Source organism: Symphalangus syndactylus, chromosome 10, assembly GCF_028878055.3.
Source record: "Symphalangus syndactylus isolate Jambi chromosome 10, NHGRI_mSymSyn1-v2.1_pri, whole genome shotgun sequence".
In the NCBI taxonomy this organism is placed as follows: Eukaryota; Metazoa; Chordata; class Mammalia; order Primates; family Hylobatidae; genus Symphalangus; species Symphalangus syndactylus.
In genome coordinates, this window is record NC_072432.2 from 89,192,950 (window position 1) to 89,209,747 (window position 16,798).

The window sequence follows — 16,798 nt, forward strand, 5'->3', positions numbered from 1 at the left end:
CTTCCAAAGTGCTGGGATTACAAGCATGAGCCACCGCGCCCGGCTGTGTTAAAACATTTAAGTGTTATAATGATTCTACTCAGGAGGTGAGGTAGGTGCTACTATTAACATTTAAAAATTTTTTCAGTAGGCTGGGCGTGGTGGCTCACGCTTGTAATCCCAGCACTTTGGGAGGCAAGGCGGGTGGATCACTTGAGGCCAGGAGTTCAAGACCAGCCTGGCCAACATGGTGAAAGCCCCCTCTACTAAAAATACAAAATTAGCCAGGCGTGGTGGTGTGCGCCTGTAATCCCAGCTACACGGGAGGCTGAGGCAGGAGAATCACTTGAACCGGGGAGATGGAGGTTGCAGGCAGCCAAGATGGCACCACTGCATTCTAGCCTGGGTGACAGAGCAACACTCTGTCTCAGAAAAAAAAATTTTTTTCGAAGTAGAGATGGGGTCTTTGCTATGTTGCCCAGCTAGCCTCAAACTCCTGGCCTCAAAGTGGAGTGGCCTCGAACTCCTGCTTCAGCCCCTCAAAGTGTTGGGATTATAGGCATGAGCCACTGCACCTGGATGGTGCTATGATTATTATTATTATTATTTTTGAGAGTCTTGCTCTGTCATCAGGCTGGAGTGCAGTGGCGTGATCTTGGCTCACTGCAACCTCTGCTTCCTGGGTTCAAGCCTCAGCCTCCCAAGTAGCTGGGACTACGGGCACACGCCACCACGCCCAGTTAATTTTTGTATTTTTAGTAGAGACGGGGTTTCCTCATGTTGGCCAGGATGGTCTCGATCTCTTGACCTCGTGATTCACCCGCCTTGGCCTTCCAAAGTGCTGGGATTACAGGTGTGAGCCACTGCGCCCAGCCGCCAGTGCTATTATTATTTATGGATGAGGAAACTGAGGCCCCGAGAAATTAACCTGTCCAATACTGACAAGCTTGTAAGTGGCAGAGCCCAGGTCATCTGGCTCCTGCACTTACTCCTCCCATTCAGCTACATAATGAAATATCAGCATCCTTCAAAGATTTAGGGAGGCTGGGCATGGGGGCTCATGCCTGTAATCCTAGTATTTTGGGAGGCTGAGGCAGGTGGATCACCTGAGCTCATGAGTTCGAGACCAGCCTGGGCAACATAGTAAAACCCTATCTCTACTAAAAATACAAAAAGCCAGACGTGGTGGCACGTGCCTGTAGTCCCAGCTACTTGGGAGGCTGAGGCACAAGAATCACTTGAACCCAGGAGGCGGAGGTTGCAGTAAGCCCAGCCTGGGCGACAGAGTGACACTGTCTCAAATAAACAAACAAAAACAAAGATTTGGGGGAAGAAAAATTAACTATTTTATATAGTTAATTTTTACATACTTATATATAAATAATATGTATTTATATATAAATATTTTTTGTTAAAGGGCTAGGCCTAGAATTTTTTTGTTAATGCAAACATGGATACATTTTAGAATACAATATAACATCTGAATGACCTTAAAAATTTGTAAATATGTGACTCCTTTCAGTTTCATACCTTAATAGGTGGGAACATGTAGGATTTGCTCACTTTCCTTTCTAGCTAAGGGCATGTCAGTGGACAAATATGGCACCATTTCCAGTCTGAGTGCCTAAATCTTCCCTGGATCCCAGTTTCAATCTCCCTCTTCTGTCAATTTCAGTCTCATGCCTTACAGAAAAAAATTAACTCCATTCACAATGGGGGAAAGCTAAATCTGCAGTTTTACTGATTTCTAAAATGTGAACCCTAGAGATTTTTACTGCTGACTTTTCGGAGTAAAAATTAAAATTATTACAAACCTCTCCAAGGTGAGAGTCTCCAACCGGCCCTTTGGTCTCAGGATTAACAATAACCACTTTCACTCCAGGTAAAATCTAAGAATCAAAGGGAAAATACAAAGATTGAGTTCAGTGAAATCTAATGACCTCCAGGAAACGCACAGTTAGTTACCTGCTGGAGAGGTGGGAGAGGCACACACGGTGGGAGCCAGCTGCAATGGCATCACAGCAGCTACCCTGAGGGGGCCATGGCAGAGACCTTGTGTCTTGCTCTCACTGAACCTTCCTCAGTTCATTGAAGACCAAAGGTCTAATAAAACTCAGCCTCAAAAATAAAATGGGAGCCAGTCTGCCATCTCTTCAAAGGGATAAGAAACTACAGATCAGGACCTTTTTTTTTTTTTTTTTTTTTTTTTGAGACGGAGTCTCGCTCTGTCGCCCAGGCTGGAGTGCAGTGGCGCGATCTCGGCTCACTGCAAGCTCCGCCTCCCGGGTTCACGCCATTCTCCTGCCTCAGCCTCTCCAAGTAGCTGGGACTACAGGCGCCTGCCACCACGCCCGGCTAATTTTTTGTATTTTTAGTAGAGACGGGGTTTCACCGTGGTCTCGATCTCCTGACCTCGTGATCCGCCCGCCTCGGCCTCCCAAAGTGCTGGGATTACAAGCGTGAGCCACCGCGCCCGGCCAGATCAGGACCTTAACAGTAGAATTTGTAGAATAACCTTTCCCTTTTCATGCTCTTTCTCATTCACTGCAATGATGGCAGTGAAACCCTTTAAAACAGAAAGGGCGCTTCCTTCCTTCTTTTCTTTTCTTTTCTTTTTTCTCTTCTCTTCTCTTCTTTTCTTTTCTTTTTTTTTCTTTCCCCTCTCTGGCCCAGGCTACAGTCTACTCGCCTTGCTGCTGCCCGCGCCGCGGACTGCCTGGGACTGCCGGCGCGCGCGACTGCTCCCTGCCTTTTCTCCTTTCGCTGCAGGCACGCGTTCGCCGTCTTGGCCACGCTGGTCGCCAGCTCCTGACGCCGAGTGCTCTGCCCGCCTCAGCCTCCCGAGGTACTGGGACTACAGACGGAGTCTCGCTCACCCAGTGCTCGGTGTTGCCCGGGCTGGAGGGCGGTGGCGTGGTCTGGCCTCGCGGCAGCCTCTACCCCCCGGCCGCCTGCCTTGGCCTGCCAGGGTGCTGGGATTGCAGCCCCTGCCCGGCCGCCGCCCCATCTGGAAGGTGGGGAGCGCCTCTGCCCGGCCGCCCCGTCTGGGAGGTGAGGAGCACCTCTGCCCGGCCACCCACCGCCTGGGAAGTGAGGAGCGCCTCCGCCCGGCCACCCACCGTCTGGGAAGTGAGGAGCGCCTCCGCCCGGCCACCCACCGTCTGGGAAGTGAGGAGCGCCTCCGCCCGGCCACCCACCGTCTGGGAAGTGAGGAGCGCCTCCGCCCGGCCACCCACCGTCTGGGAAGTGAGGAGCGCCTCCGCCCGGCCACCCACCGTCTGGGAAGTGAGGAGCGCCTCCGCCCGGCCACCCACCGTCTGGGAAGTGAGGAGCGCCTCTGCCCGGCCGCCCCGTCTGGGAAGTGAGGAGCGCCTCTGCCCGGCCACCCATCGTCTGGGAAGTGAGGAGCGCCTCTGCCCGGCCACCCATCGTCTGGGAAGTGAGGAGCGCCTCTGCCCGGCCACCCATCGTCTGGGAAGTGAGGAGCGCCTCTGCCCGGCCACCCATCGTCTGGGAAGTGAGGAGCGCCTCTGCCCAGCCACCCCGTCTGGGAAGTGAGGAGCGCCTCTGCCCGGCCGCCCCGTCTGGGAAGTGAGGAGCGCCTCTGCCCGGCCACCCATCGTCTGGGAAGTGAGGAGCGCCTCTGCCCGGCCTCCCATCGTCTGGGAGGGGAGGAGCGCCTCTGCCCGGCCGCCCCGTCCGGGAGGAAGTGAGGAGCGCCTCTGCCCGGCCGCCCCGTCCGGGAAGAAGTGAGGAGCGCCTCTGCCCGGCCGCCCCGCCCGGGAAGAAGTGAGGAGCGCCTCTGCCCGGCCGCCCCGTCCGGGAAGAAGTGAGGAGCGCCTCTGCCCGGCCGCGCCGCCCGGGAAGAAGTGAGGAGCGCCTCTGCCCGGCCGCCCCGCCCGGGAAGAAGTGAGGAGCGCCTCTGCCCGGGCGCCCCGTCCGGGAAGAAGTGAGGAGCGCCTCTGCCCGGGCGCCCCGTCCGGGAAGAAGTGAGGAGCGCCTCTGCCCGGCCGCCCCGTCCGGGAAGAAGTGAGGAGCGCCTCTGCCCGGCCGCCCCGCCCGGGAAGAAGTGAGGAGCGCCTCTGCCCGGCCGCCCCGCCCGGGAAGAAGTGAGGAGCGCCTCTGCCCGGGCGCCCCGCCCGGGAAGAAGTGAGGAGCGCCTCTGCCCGGGCGCCCCGTCCGGGAAGAAGTGAGGAGCGCCTCTGCCCGGCCGCCCCGTCCGGGAAGAAGTGAGGAGCGCCTCTGCCCGGCCGCCCCATCCGGGAAGAAGTGAGGAGCGCCTCTGCCCGGCCACCCATCGTCTGGGAAGTGAGGAGCGCCTCTGCCCGGCCACCCTGTCTGGGAAGTGAGGAGCGCCTCTGCCCGGCCGCTCCGTCTGGGAAGTGAGGAGCGCCTCTGCCCGGCCACCCATCGTCTGGGAAGTGAGGAGCGCCTCTGCCCGGCCTCCCATGGTCTGGGAGGTGAGGAGCGCCTCTGCCCGGCCACCCCGTCCGGGAGGAAGTGAGGAGCGCCTCTGCCCGGCCGCCCCGTCCGGGAAGAAGTGAGGAGCGCCTCTGCCCGGCCGCCCCGTCCGGGAAGAAGTGAGGAGCGCCTCTGCCCGGCCGCCCCGTCCGGGAAGAAGTGAGGAGCGCCTCTGCCCGGCCGCCCCGTCCGGGATGAAGTGAGGAGCGCCTCTGCCCAGGCGCCCCGTCCGGGAAGAAGTGAGGAGCGCCTCTGCCCGGCCGCCCCGTCGGGAAGAAGTGAGGAGCGCCTCTGCCCGGCCACCCCGTCCGGGAAGAAGTGAGGAGCGCCTCTGCCCGGCCGCCCCGTCTGGGAGGTGAGGAGCGCCTCTGCCCGGCCACCCATCGTCTGGGAGGTGAGGAGCGCCTCTGCCCGGCCACCCATCGTCTGGGAGGTGAGGAGCGCCTCTGCCCGGCCACCCATCGTCTGGAAAGTGAGGAGCGCCTCTGCCCGGCTGCCCCATCTGGGAAGTGAGGAGTGCCTCTGCCCGGACACCCATCGTCTGGGAGGTGAGGAGCGCCTCTGCCCGGCCGCCCATCGTCTGGGAAGTGAGGAGCGCCCCTGCCCGGCCACCCATCGTCTGGGAAGTGGGGAGCGCCTCTGCCCGACCACCCATCGTCTGGGAAGTGAGGAGCGCCTCTGCTCGGCCACCTATTGTCTGGGAAGAAGTGAGGAGCGTCTCTGCCTGGCCGCCCCGTCTGGGAAACTTATTTCAAAAATCCATGGGAAGGACTTGGATTGGTTCATCCTGTGTCACATGCCCACATTTGGACCAGCACTTATATTCAACCAGTGTGCCCAGGTACCACCATCTATCTAGTGTCTACTCTGATTGGTAACAACCTTTGACCTGTCGACTATTAAATACCTTGAGTTATCAAAAAAAAAAAAAAAAAAAAAAGTCTTCTTCTAAATATTAAATAAATTTTTTGTTATTTAAAAAATAAAAAAAATAAAAAAAAAAATAAAACAGAAAGGGCAGCAGGCAGGGACAGCCTGAGTGACTCCACTCCAGACTCCAGCTGGTGCTAGAGTTGGAGGAATGTGAAGAGTGAGAGAGGACAGCAGCAGCTTTGCAGGACAGAAGGATATCCACGACCCCAGGATCTTCCTCAGGAAGGAAAAGGAAGACACATATGCTGGCTGAGGGAATGGCTCAGCCATTCTAACAAAAGAAGGGCCTCTCTGGTTACCCATATTCTGCCCCCTTCGAACTCCCTTTTTATCTTGGATTTCTAAAGTATGAGGTTACTTGAGAAGCCCTCAATAATTATCTGGGCGCAAACATCTAAAACCTCAAGGAAGAGACAAGGCGGTTCCCTTAGTCCAGGGCGGGCATAGGCTAATGCTCATGAGGTGTGCTTGGCTGCTGAGGCAAGTGAAGATGTGACAAGGCAGTGACAAAATCAGCCAAACCCCCCTCCGCTCGCAGATGCAAATGGAGAGTGAGACTGGAGTAAGCGCCCCATGGGGTGATACACCACCACGTAGGTTTGGCAGGGATTCTTTTTTTCCCTCCACAATTTTTTCTCTGCCCTTCAGAATTACTAGACAGGATTCCGAGGTATCATCATTATCTCGTCAAAGGGCAGAGAAATTCCCACGTCTTGACAATGCATGTGGGTTTCCTATCATCCTTAGTAAATTGCTTCTCACTAAATCTCTCTTTTGACATTTTATAGCCTCATTCTAATCTAAGAAATCTTACTCCCACAGATGTTAACTCTCAAATATCTTTAATCTCATCCCCATTTTTATTTTCCTTTCAACTTTAAATGCATGTGTGTCTTTCCTGACCTTAAACCACACTCCCATCTCAGCCTCTCCTAGCTTTCTCCTTGTGATGTTTGTAAGACAGAACCGGGCCGGGCACAGTGGCTCATGCCTGTAATCCCAGCACTTTGGGAGGCCGAGGCAGGTGATCACCTGAGGTCAGGAGTTCAAGACCAGCCTGGCCAACATGGTGAAACCCCATCTTTACTAAAAACACAAAAATTAGCCAGGCGTGGGGGCAGGTGCCTGTAACCCCGGCTACTCGGAGGCTGAGGCAAATTCTCCTTGAACCTGGGAGGCAGAGGTTGCAGTGAGCTGAGATCACGCCACTGCACTCTAGCCTGGGTGGCAGAGTGAGACTCCATGTCAAAAAAAAAAACAAAAAAAACCACAGAACCAGCTCTTCTATCCACCTTTCATACAATGAGCACTGCATTTTGCTGGTCTGTCAATAAGAATAACATGTCAGTTGGAGTTTTAAAAATCGATGGAAATTAAGAGAGTTCAAATTGACTATTCTTCTTATCTATGTACCCATATGAATTTGAAGGTATTAGCCAAGCTGAAATTATCTCCAGATTTCAATTAAGGCTTGCCCTGGACACTAATATATTATATGGCTTCTGGTTTCTTTAAACTGAACCACTTCGCCACACAGCCCACCTTCCCCATGGTCAACAGAACAAATTACCTTTCCAGACTCTGAGAGAAGCAAACTCTGAGGGGCGCCGCGTTCCACGAGACGAACCCTGCAGAAGAACGGTATTTACTATGTACAGGGCTTTTAAGAAGAGAAGTCGCCATGTTCCTGCAGTTCAGTGCTGCCTTCCCACGACCTCTAACTTGTCTCTCTTCCCCACACTACAGTGGAGTTTCTCAAACTCAGCACTACTAACATTTTGGCCAGATAATTTTTTGTTGAAAGGGGCTATCCTGCGCATTGCGGAGTGTTTAGCAACACCTCTGGCCTCTGCCCACTAGATGTCAGTAGCAAGCCCCCTTTTATGACAACCCAAAATGTTTCCAGACATTGTCAAACCTCTTCTGGGGTGGCAAAATCTTCCTAGGTTTCAAAGTGCTGCATGAGAGAGGTGCTCCACCTATGCAGGCTAGGTCAGCGCAGTGGGGCACTCCAGATAGCACAGCCAGGGCAGTGGGGCTTGGGAAGAGAGGTCTTAGCGCCCTGGGCCAGCGCTCACCGTGAAGCACAGCTAAAATTCCCTTCTGGGCTAAGGAGGCCGGCTTTTACCCATGGGGCTCAGATAAAGGGTTGTTTCAAAAACCCTGCTCTGCCTCATTTATCTTATCTGTCCTATTATTTTTAAACTCTTAGAGGAAAGAGACTATCCATTTTAGTTTAATTTATATCAAATGTCACAAATACTTTTATATGGGCAATAACTATTATACTTTAATGTTAAAGAACAGTGTAGCAACTGAGAGAATTAAAGCTTTCTTATAAATGTAAATCTTATGTATTTTTTTTTTTTTTTGAGACGGAGTCTCGCTCTTTCGCCCAGGCCGGACTGCAGTGGCGTTATCTTGGCTCACTGCAAGCTCTGCCTCCCAGGTTCATGCCATTCTCCTGCCTCAGCCTCCCGAGTAGCTGGGACTACAGGCACCCGCCATAGCACCCGGCTAATTTTTTTTTTTTGTATTTTTAGTGGAGACGGGGTTTCACCGTGTTAGCCAGGATGGTCTCGATCTCCTGACCTCTTGATCCACCCGCCTCGGCCTCCCAAAGTGCTGGGATTACAGGCATGAGCCACCGCGCCCGGCCAAATCTTATGTATTAATGATAAAAACAAATTCCTTCCCTCTTCCCATTCCCCTCCTGGAAGATATGAACAAAAGGAATGAGGGAAAATGCTGGCTCTGAGGTTCCGAATTTGTTATGCTTAGGAACTAGTAGGAAAGGAGCATTAATAAATCTGTTGTACCTGTCATGTCTTAGTGATTTCAGATCCACATACACGGTAGTCGGATCAGGCCCTGAGGTTCCCTAAAGAAAGACAAATCAATGCATTGTTTAGAATTTCAATAAACTGTATTTCACATTTTCAAACCAAGAAATAATGTAGCCATACACATGAAAAATGCACACTCTTTTTGCCTCTCCTCCCCTTGAGAGTAGGCCCCCTGCTCTCACTCTTATCACGGGGACTGTGGCAGCGCTAAAACGTTTCCATGCTGAGGAGGGCTTTCATCCCTGGATTCAAAACAGAGGTGAGACAGGTCGGCAACCCAGGGACTTGCAAAACCAGTAAGAGGGCTATGATGGGGCTCAAGGTTAAACCATCAAGACCCTTCTGAAAGAAGGTCACAGAAGACCTGAAATCCACCCATGTGTGCTATCTTCTTTCACTCACTTTTGTCCATGCCTATATTTGCCTTATTATTTTTTTAAGAGACAGGGTCTCAATCTGTCGCCCAGGCTGCTGGAGTGCAGCAGTAATCACAGCTCACTGCAGCCTCAACCTCCTGGGCTCAAGCAATCCCCCTGCCTCAGACTTCCAGGTAGCTGGGACTAGAGGCATGTACCACCAAGCCCAGCTATGTTTTTTGTGGGTGGGTGGTGGGGGTAGGGGAGAGATGAAGTCTCAACTATGTTGCCCAGGCTGGTCTCAAACTTCAGGGCTCAAGCAATCCTCCTGCCTTGGCCTCACAAAGTGTTGGGATTATAGGCATGAACCACCACACCTGCTGCTATATTTGCCTTATTACCTATTAATACATAAAATTAGTCTCAGTTCTAGTCCCTTTTCTGTTATTTACCCATCAAGAATAACATGATAAAGTTGCCATCTGGGTGGAGAAGAGAATACAAGGTTATTGTTTGAAAAAAAAAAAAGAAAAAAATGGTATAGAATATAGAGACAGAAAAACAGAAGGTCAGGTCGGGCGCAGTGGCTCATGTCTGTAATCCCAGCACTTTGGGAGGCTGAGGAGGCTGGATCACTTGAGGTCAGGAGTTTGAGACCAGCCTGGTCAACAGGGTGAGACCCTGTCTCTAATAAAAATACAAAAAATAGCCGGGTGTGGTGGTACACGCCTGTAATCCCAGTTACTCCGGAGGCTGAGGTGAGAGAACCGCTTGAACCCAGGAGGTGGAGGTTGCAGTAAGCTGAGACTGCACCACTACACTCCAGCTGGGGTGACAGAGCAAGGCTCCGTCTCAAATAAAAAAAGAAAAAGAAAAAGGAAAAACAGGTCAGATACAAGTAAAATCCAAATAGGACTCAAATCTTTGTGACTCGTCATCATGACCACACGACAACGACTCAAGTAGACACGAACACTACGCTCACTGCCAGCACTGCTCCAAGAACTCCGAGCTGGCAGCTCAGTGATTGTGCAGAGCCGCCTGGGGAAGCTGCCTCCACCTTACAGATGAGCAAAACGAGACACAAAGAAGTCAAGATTAAAAAGCCCAAAGTTCCGAAGCAAGTAAGCGCGGCTGGGCCAAGCGCAGGCAGCCTGGCTCCAAAGCCCGTGCTCTGGGACACTCCACATTCCTCTCCCGTTTGTGAGCGGACAAGATTTCATGAGGGTCACCTGTAAACATATTGCCACATTGACTCTTGATCCAAAAGTGGTGCTGACAGCCCGCGGGGACAGCCCGATGTCTTTGAAGAGCTTAGAGAAGGACTGCTGGAGTGCAACACGGGGCCTCTCCTCCGCCACCACCACACAGGTCCGGACGCAGGAGAGGTTGATCCCTCTGGTCTGCAAGACACCATTATATGGGAGCCAAGTCAGTAGGATCATAAAAGAACTGAACAGGTAAGGCCACTGTTCTAGCTCCTTGGTCAGGAAAGGCCAAGCAATTGTGTATTCTCACCTCAGGCACACAGAGAAAAGCAGCTTTCAGAAAAGAAGAAACGGACAAAGCATCCCATTAAAATCACTATCTGCTGATAAATTTGCTCATTCTCTAGTTCTCTCCTCCTTCTTCTAAAAATCTAAGGCTCTTCAGCAATATGTTTTTATCCCTCCTCATTTCTGTACCTTAGATATCCCCCTGTTTGATGGGACTGAGAGAAAAATTAATCTAGAACTCTGGCGAACTAATCTCGTCTCTTTTTGAATTCCAAAGATATTTTTCTATCAAAGAAAATTCAGTATTTTCTGACTTTCTCATCTGCAAGTCAGACAGATCATCATTTGACACACACATGAATGAGTGAGTTACCCTTATCTTTGGGGATATTCTGAATTCCTAATATTTTGAGGTTTCAAATTCTATTAGGAAAAAAAAGTATTGGAAGCCACAGTTCCCTTTTATGTTCACATAGTCTTTCCAGTTAGCCTCCCAACCAGTTTCCCCTTCTTGTCCACAAAGTAAGAATCATATTAAACTGTGGAAGAGTGCACTTAATTAGGAAGGTGGAAGAGATAAACTTGCCAAGGTTTACAATACACCCCTTTTTAACTGAGCGACTTGAAAAAGGCAAGCAAACATGTCTGTTAGCCCCTGCTCTGGCTCTGTTACGTCCTGGCCCATTTCTTCAAAACCTTTTGGGACTGGCCACCCGCTGGAGCTGCTTCTTACCTTTAGCACTTCCACTTGGTTGCCAAGACCTTTGGTGCAGAGCTCCATCACTGAATAGGAGCAGAAAGTGTCCCTTATTTTGTACTGGTTGACTGTGGCGAGCCAGAGGAAAAGGTTGTTCTCTAACTCCATAGGAGGAATTAAGACAGACTGGTGGCCTGAATAGACACTGCAGTGAAAGAGACAAGAGCTGGAATCATCAGTTCATCCTGGACACCTGATGCTTCAGAACCCCACCAATTCCACAGATACTTACTGAGTGTAAAGGACAGTGTAGGGACATATGAGATATAAGGCTCTAAGAATCAGTCTTGTTCCTATGCAACTTGCAAAAGGAGCAACTATGAAATAAAGCAGACTGCGGTAGGTCACTTTAGTCTACATAACATTCTTACAGCTGCCCTCAAGCTAATTAATATGGTCAAGATGATACTAAACATTCTGGAAAGGTAATTCCTAATAACTGATCTTTAAAACCCTGACGGAGTAGAATTTTTTCCTCTTTCTATTCAGAAACCTTATGTCTGGACTGGATTTTATTCCTATGGTTTCTTTTAAAGACGTTTATAGCCATTTTATTGATGCTCTGAATATGAGATGTGAATCAAGAACACTGAGATCACAGAATAAAGAGCAGTTCATTCAAGCTCGATAAGCCAGGGTGGGGGAGTGATAGTACATCACTGAGCTGGTGACACTTGAGCTGGAGCTTGAAGAATGAGTATGAATTTGGCAGTGGCCAGAAGTGGGGACGGTAGTGAGGGTGTTCTAGGCAAAGGAACAACATATACAAAGGCTGATAATTACAGCATGTTTGAAGCGATCAGAAATATCAATAGTATTCAAGTGGCCAGGCACGGTGGCTCACGCCTGTAATCCCAGTACTTTGGGAGGCCATGATGGGAGGATCGCTGGAGCCCAGAAGTTGAAGACCAGCTTGGGTAATAGAGCAAAACTCATGCCTCTACAAAAAAAAAAATTTTTAACAATTAGCCAGGCGTGGTGGCACACACCTGTAGTCCCAGCTACTTGGGAGGCTGAGGTGGGAGGATCACTTGAGCCCGAGAGGCTGCAGTGAGCTTTGATTGTGCCACTGCACTCCAGCCTGGGTGACAGATTGAGACCCTGTCTCCTTTAAAAAAATAAAAAAAAGAGAGAGACAGAGAGAGAGAGAGAGAGAGAGAAAGAAAGAAAGAAAGAAAGAAAGAAAGAAAGAAAGAAAGAAAAAAGAAAGAGAGAAAGAAAAAGAAAAGGAAAAAAAAAGAAAAGAAAAAGAAAAAGAGAGTATTCAACTGAAATCCTAGCATACAGGGTGCATGGAGGAGTAAGGCCAGAAGGGCTAAGGCCAAACTGTGAAAGGGCTTAACCATCCTACGAGGGAGTTTAGACTTCACCCAGCAGGCAGTCATTGCCGCTTTAAGTTGGGGCAACACTGACAATACGGACATATGGAGTAGGGACTGGTGATACGAGCCACTGAAAGTTGAGAGACAGTTAGGAGAGGCTGCAATAGTTCAGGTGAGAGGTGATACAGGCTTGAACCCAATAGTGTATCCCAGGATAAAAAGGAAGGAATGGGGCTGGGCATGGTGGCTCACACCTGTAATCCTAGCACTTTGAGAGGTCGAGGTAGGCAGACTGCCTGAGTCCAGGAGTTCAAGACCAGCCTGGGCAACATGACGAAACGCTGTCTCTACAAAAAAATTAGCCAGGTGTGGTGGTGTGTACCTGTAGTCCCAGCTACTCAGGAGGCTGAGGTGGGAGGATCGCTTGAGCTTGGGAGGTGGAGGTTGCAGTGAGCCGAGACTGCACCACTGCACTCCAGCCTGGGCAACAGAGCAAGACACTGACTAAAAAAAAAAAAAAAAAAGAAAGAAAAAGAAAAAAAAGAAAAAAGGACAGAAAGGAAATATGGATCCTCATATCCATATTCAGTCCATCACAGGAAGAACTATCAACATAATGATTTTTTTTTTAGAAAGAAAAAACAAGAAGGAACAGAGTTTCTATCATGTCTCATCTATAGCCACAAAGCTTAAACTCTTGACTCATACAAAATGGCAGTGATTTTATGCCTAAACCTATCTATAGATCAGAATCACTAGAAGCTCAGGAATCCTGTATTTAAAAATACTGGTGGTGTGGTCTCCACCTCTGGAGATGAAGGTTAATAAGTCTTGGGGAGTCCCATTAATTTTTGTTAAAAGACCCCCAGGTGATTCTTATGTACATACAGGTATAGAACAACCGAGCCAAAGGACATACATTTGATTAGACACAAGACACAAAGATACAGAATCTGAAGATAAGACCCATATTTCTAGTGTGGGCCCCTACACGGATGATCCTACCCTATTACCCTAACAAAGAGAGAACAGGAAGAGAACGCTGAGCTGCAGGCATCTGTGAAGCATTCATGATGTACACCAAGGAGGTGAAAATGCAGGTCTGAGATGAGGTTCCCTGGGGGAATGGTGAGAGGAGCTGGGATCTGTATTCTGCAAGAAGCAACCTGGCCAGGGCAAATGTGCTACTTTCCATCCACATGCTGTCATCCCATCCCACTGTGCTCCTTCCTGCCAAGCCTAGGGGGTACGTGCTGGCTGTCAAAGCATGACATATTTCATCCGACAATCATCCTTCTACTTGGCTTTGCTTCTAAAGCAAGGATTACATGGTGGAGCAGAGAGCAAGTAACAGGATCACTGCCATTTTGTATGAGGAATAAAATTAACAGAAAATAACAAAGGGAATACAGACAAAACTGTTTTTAAACAAACTTCAGAGACACAGTAGATCCATAAATTCTGGAAACACTAGCATTTTACTGAAACTTTATCAAATTAAGGGAGCAAAGGGAAGGATGAGATGGCCATGGTCACAAAGTATACCCCCACACATTCTGTCTCCTTGGCTTTTCCATCCCTACCTGCAGAGACACCAGAGCGCGAAGCCAAGTCCACAGTAAGGGTCAAGGCAGATGGCGATCTGCCGAGAAGAGTACAACTCGCACTGGAGCTTGATGGCTCGACACAGAGCGTTCACTGCAGAGTGGGACATCTGGAAAGTATGGAAAACGGAACAGGCTGGGACTGTTACCCCACAGGCAGAGAAACAACTCTGACGACAGCTTTGAGGAGTTTCAATTCCCTAAACCCCTCAAAACAATGTATAATTTTTAGTGCTTCAAAGCCTAATCTAAGTCTCCATTAAGGGAACATATTTCTGTTCATTAGTTAATAATGAATTTTTTTTTTTTAGATGGAGTTTCACTCCTGTTGCCCAGGCTGCGGTGCAATGGCACGATCTCAGCTCACTGCAACCTCGGCCTCCCGAGTAGCTGGGATTACAGGCACGCACCACCATGCCCAGCTGATTTTCTATTTTTAGTAGAGATGGGGTTTTCCATGTTGTTCAGGCTGGTCTCGAACTCCCGACCTCAGGTGATCTGCCCGCCTTGGCCTCCCAAGGAGCTGGGATAACAGGCATGAGCCACCGTGCCCGGCTAATGCTGAATTTTGTGATATCTAAATATCAGATTTCATACATATTTTAACTAAAACTCTTTTTCTTTCAGCTTCTATGCTAGGTTCAGACACTTAATAATACAAATTCCTTGTGATAACTCATTCCAGAGGAGCCAATGCCTTTATTTAAATAGAGCAGCAACCCTTGATCCTCACTCTGCCTACCGGTCTCTGGTACAGCCACTTGGCCTCTGCATCTGTAGTTTCTGGGGCAGTGGTCATCTCTATTTTTTGGCAGATGTGGCATTTTTCCAGCATGCAACTTACCTTCACTCCTGTAAGCATGCCAGTTGTGGAGACACTAAAATCAAGATATGCCAACATCTCAGGAGTGGGCGGTTTATACAGCTGAGGTAACCTTTTCCTGGGTAAATCATCTGCCATGAAAAGAAAAAACCTGATGTCAATCCAACATGCTGGAACATGAAAATCATTGCTCTTCTGTGGCTTTGCTATGGCCAAATTTAGCTTCGCGGATTTGCTAAAGCTTAGGCTTCTCATATTTAACCAAGTAGCTCACATATGTCATTCTTAGAGGTGGGCTGGGGTTGAGGACAACACTAGACAACACAGGCAAGCAAACCTACATCAGGTAAATGTATCTGCTAGCAGCTTACTAAGGGGAAACAGAACACAGTAGGAAGCAGACTGCTATTCAAATGCCAGCTCTACCATCAGCTATGTGACCTTGGAGCTATTTCACCTCTTTGTGTCTATTTTCTTTTTCTCCAGAATGAATCTCTAAAATAATACCTACCCTCATAGAACTGTTGGGAAGTTAATTCACATAAAGCACTTTTAAAGCAACTGGCTGAAGAAATGCTCAAAAAGCATGAGCTGTTAGGCTGGTTTCAAGTTAAAGTTCATTATTTACACTTTAGTATGTGTTATATTAATCATGTATGGATTTAAAAGTTGGAAAGCATTTCTCTAAGTTAAATTAGCAGATTTTTTTTTTTTTTGAGACAGAGTCTTGCTCTATTGCCCAAGTTGGAGTGCAGTGGCTCAATCTCAGGTCACTGCAACCTCCATCTGCTGGGCTCAAACGATCCTCCCACCTCAGCCTCCTGAGTAGCTGGGACTACAGGTCCATGCCACCATGCCTAGCTAATTAAATAAAAAATTTTTTTTGTAGAGGTGAGGTCTCACTGTGTTGCCCAGGCTAGTCTCCAACTCCTGAGCTCAAGTGATCCTCCTGCCTCAGCCTCTCAAAGTGCTGGCATTACAAGCATGAGCCACTGCACCTGGCTAACCTGGCAGAATTTTAAGAATAGTAATCTATCTGGGTGCAGTGACTCAGGCCTGTAGTCCCAGTTACTTGGGAGGCTGAGGCAGGAGGGTTGTGTGAACCCAGGAGTTTGAGACCAACCTGGGCAACATATCAAGATCATGTCTCTTTAAAAAAAAAAAAAGAAAGAAAGAAAGAAAAATGGTGGCCAGGTGCGGTGGCTCACACTTGTAATCCTAGCACTTTGGGAGGCCAAGGCAGGTAGACTACTTGAGGACCGGGGTTCAAGACCAGCCTGGCCAACATGGCAAAACCCTGTCTCTACTAAAAATACAAAAATTAGCTGGGCATGGTGGTTCATGCCTGTAATCCCAGCTACTCGGGAGGCTGAGGCAGGAGAATCCCTTGAACCCAGGAGGTGGAGGTTGCAGTGAGCCGAGATCGCGCCACTGCACTCCAGCCTGGGTGACAGAGTGAAGGCCCCATCTCCAAAAGAGAATGGTAGCCAAGAATTGGGAATTCGCTGCTTTCACTCATTTATGATACCTCCTCTGCTTCCCCCCATGTGCTTTATAAGTATGCCAAAACCAGGGACGTCAAAGATTTCCTCTGGCTCCAGCCATACCTCTTCAATGGCTCCTTTGGCTTTCTGGATCAAGAAGGATGTCTAACTCTGAGTTTTAAATCACCATATCATGGGGCACCCATTTCTGGTCAAATGAAAGACTATCACCTTTGACCTCCCTTTGTGCAGGGAAGGGTCACTCATATGACCACTCAAGTGCCTAAAGAAACCTTCCGGTTGTGATTGAGCCGATTAACCACAGATCTACCAGCATCATTAACACCAACACAATCCATTTGTGATAAGTATTATATATAACTGTGCTTCTATCCTTCTGTAACAAATACTTAAAAAAACCAGTTCAGCACCTGGTACACAATAACCACAAATACATGTCATTCCTGCATTTGAATCGAGTTTAAAAAAAAAAGAAAAAAGGGTAAAGAGGACATTAATGGTTAAGAGGCTGGGAATGGAGCCAAACTGGCTGGATTTGAATTTCAGTTCTGCTGCTTATTTAACTTCCCTCAGTTTTCTAATCTGCAAAATGAGGATAAAAATAGCAACTTACAGGGTTATTGTAAGGATAAAATTATGTAACACATTAAATGACATATCATAAGGGCTCAGTGAAGGTTAGATATTATCATTATGATTACATGCTAGGAGCTTTG

The 16,798-nt window shown here is 49.0% G+C and overlaps 2 protein-coding genes across 12 annotated transcripts in view; both read right to left on the reverse strand.

Annotated features, from left to right (window-relative positions):
- Positions 1–16,798, reverse strand: part of DIP2B (disco interacting protein 2 homolog B) — a 265,307-nt gene that overhangs the window by 10,909 nt on the left and 237,600 nt on the right. For all 11 annotated transcript variants that reach the window (XM_063610477.1, XM_055294834.2, XM_063610474.1 and 8 more), the window contains 7 exons: positions 14,599–14,708; positions 13,734–13,864; positions 10,805–10,973; positions 9,808–9,978; positions 8,193–8,254; positions 6,944–7,001; positions 1,794–1,868 (listed from right to left, as the gene is read on the reverse strand). In XM_063610477.1, the coding sequence (XP_063466547.1) occupies positions 1,794–1,868; positions 6,944–7,001; positions 8,193–8,254; positions 9,808–9,978; positions 10,805–10,973; positions 13,734–13,864; positions 14,599–14,708 (776 nt within the window). The remainder of the gene's footprint in view (positions 1–1,793; positions 1,869–6,943; positions 7,002–8,192; positions 8,255–9,807; positions 9,979–10,804; positions 10,974–13,733; positions 13,865–14,598; positions 14,709–16,798) is intronic.
- LOC134731532 (collagen, type I, alpha 1a-like) lies at positions 1,888–5,066 on the reverse strand. The gene is made up of 2 exons (XM_063610590.1): positions 2,469–5,066; positions 1,888–2,162 (listed from the first exon to the last, which is right to left on the reverse strand). The coding sequence occupies exon 1, from the start codon at positions 4,275–4,277 to the stop codon at positions 2,916–2,918; it is 1,362 nt and encodes a 453-aa protein (XP_063466660.1). The 5' UTR covers positions 4,278–5,066; the 3' UTR covers positions 1,888–2,162; positions 2,469–2,915.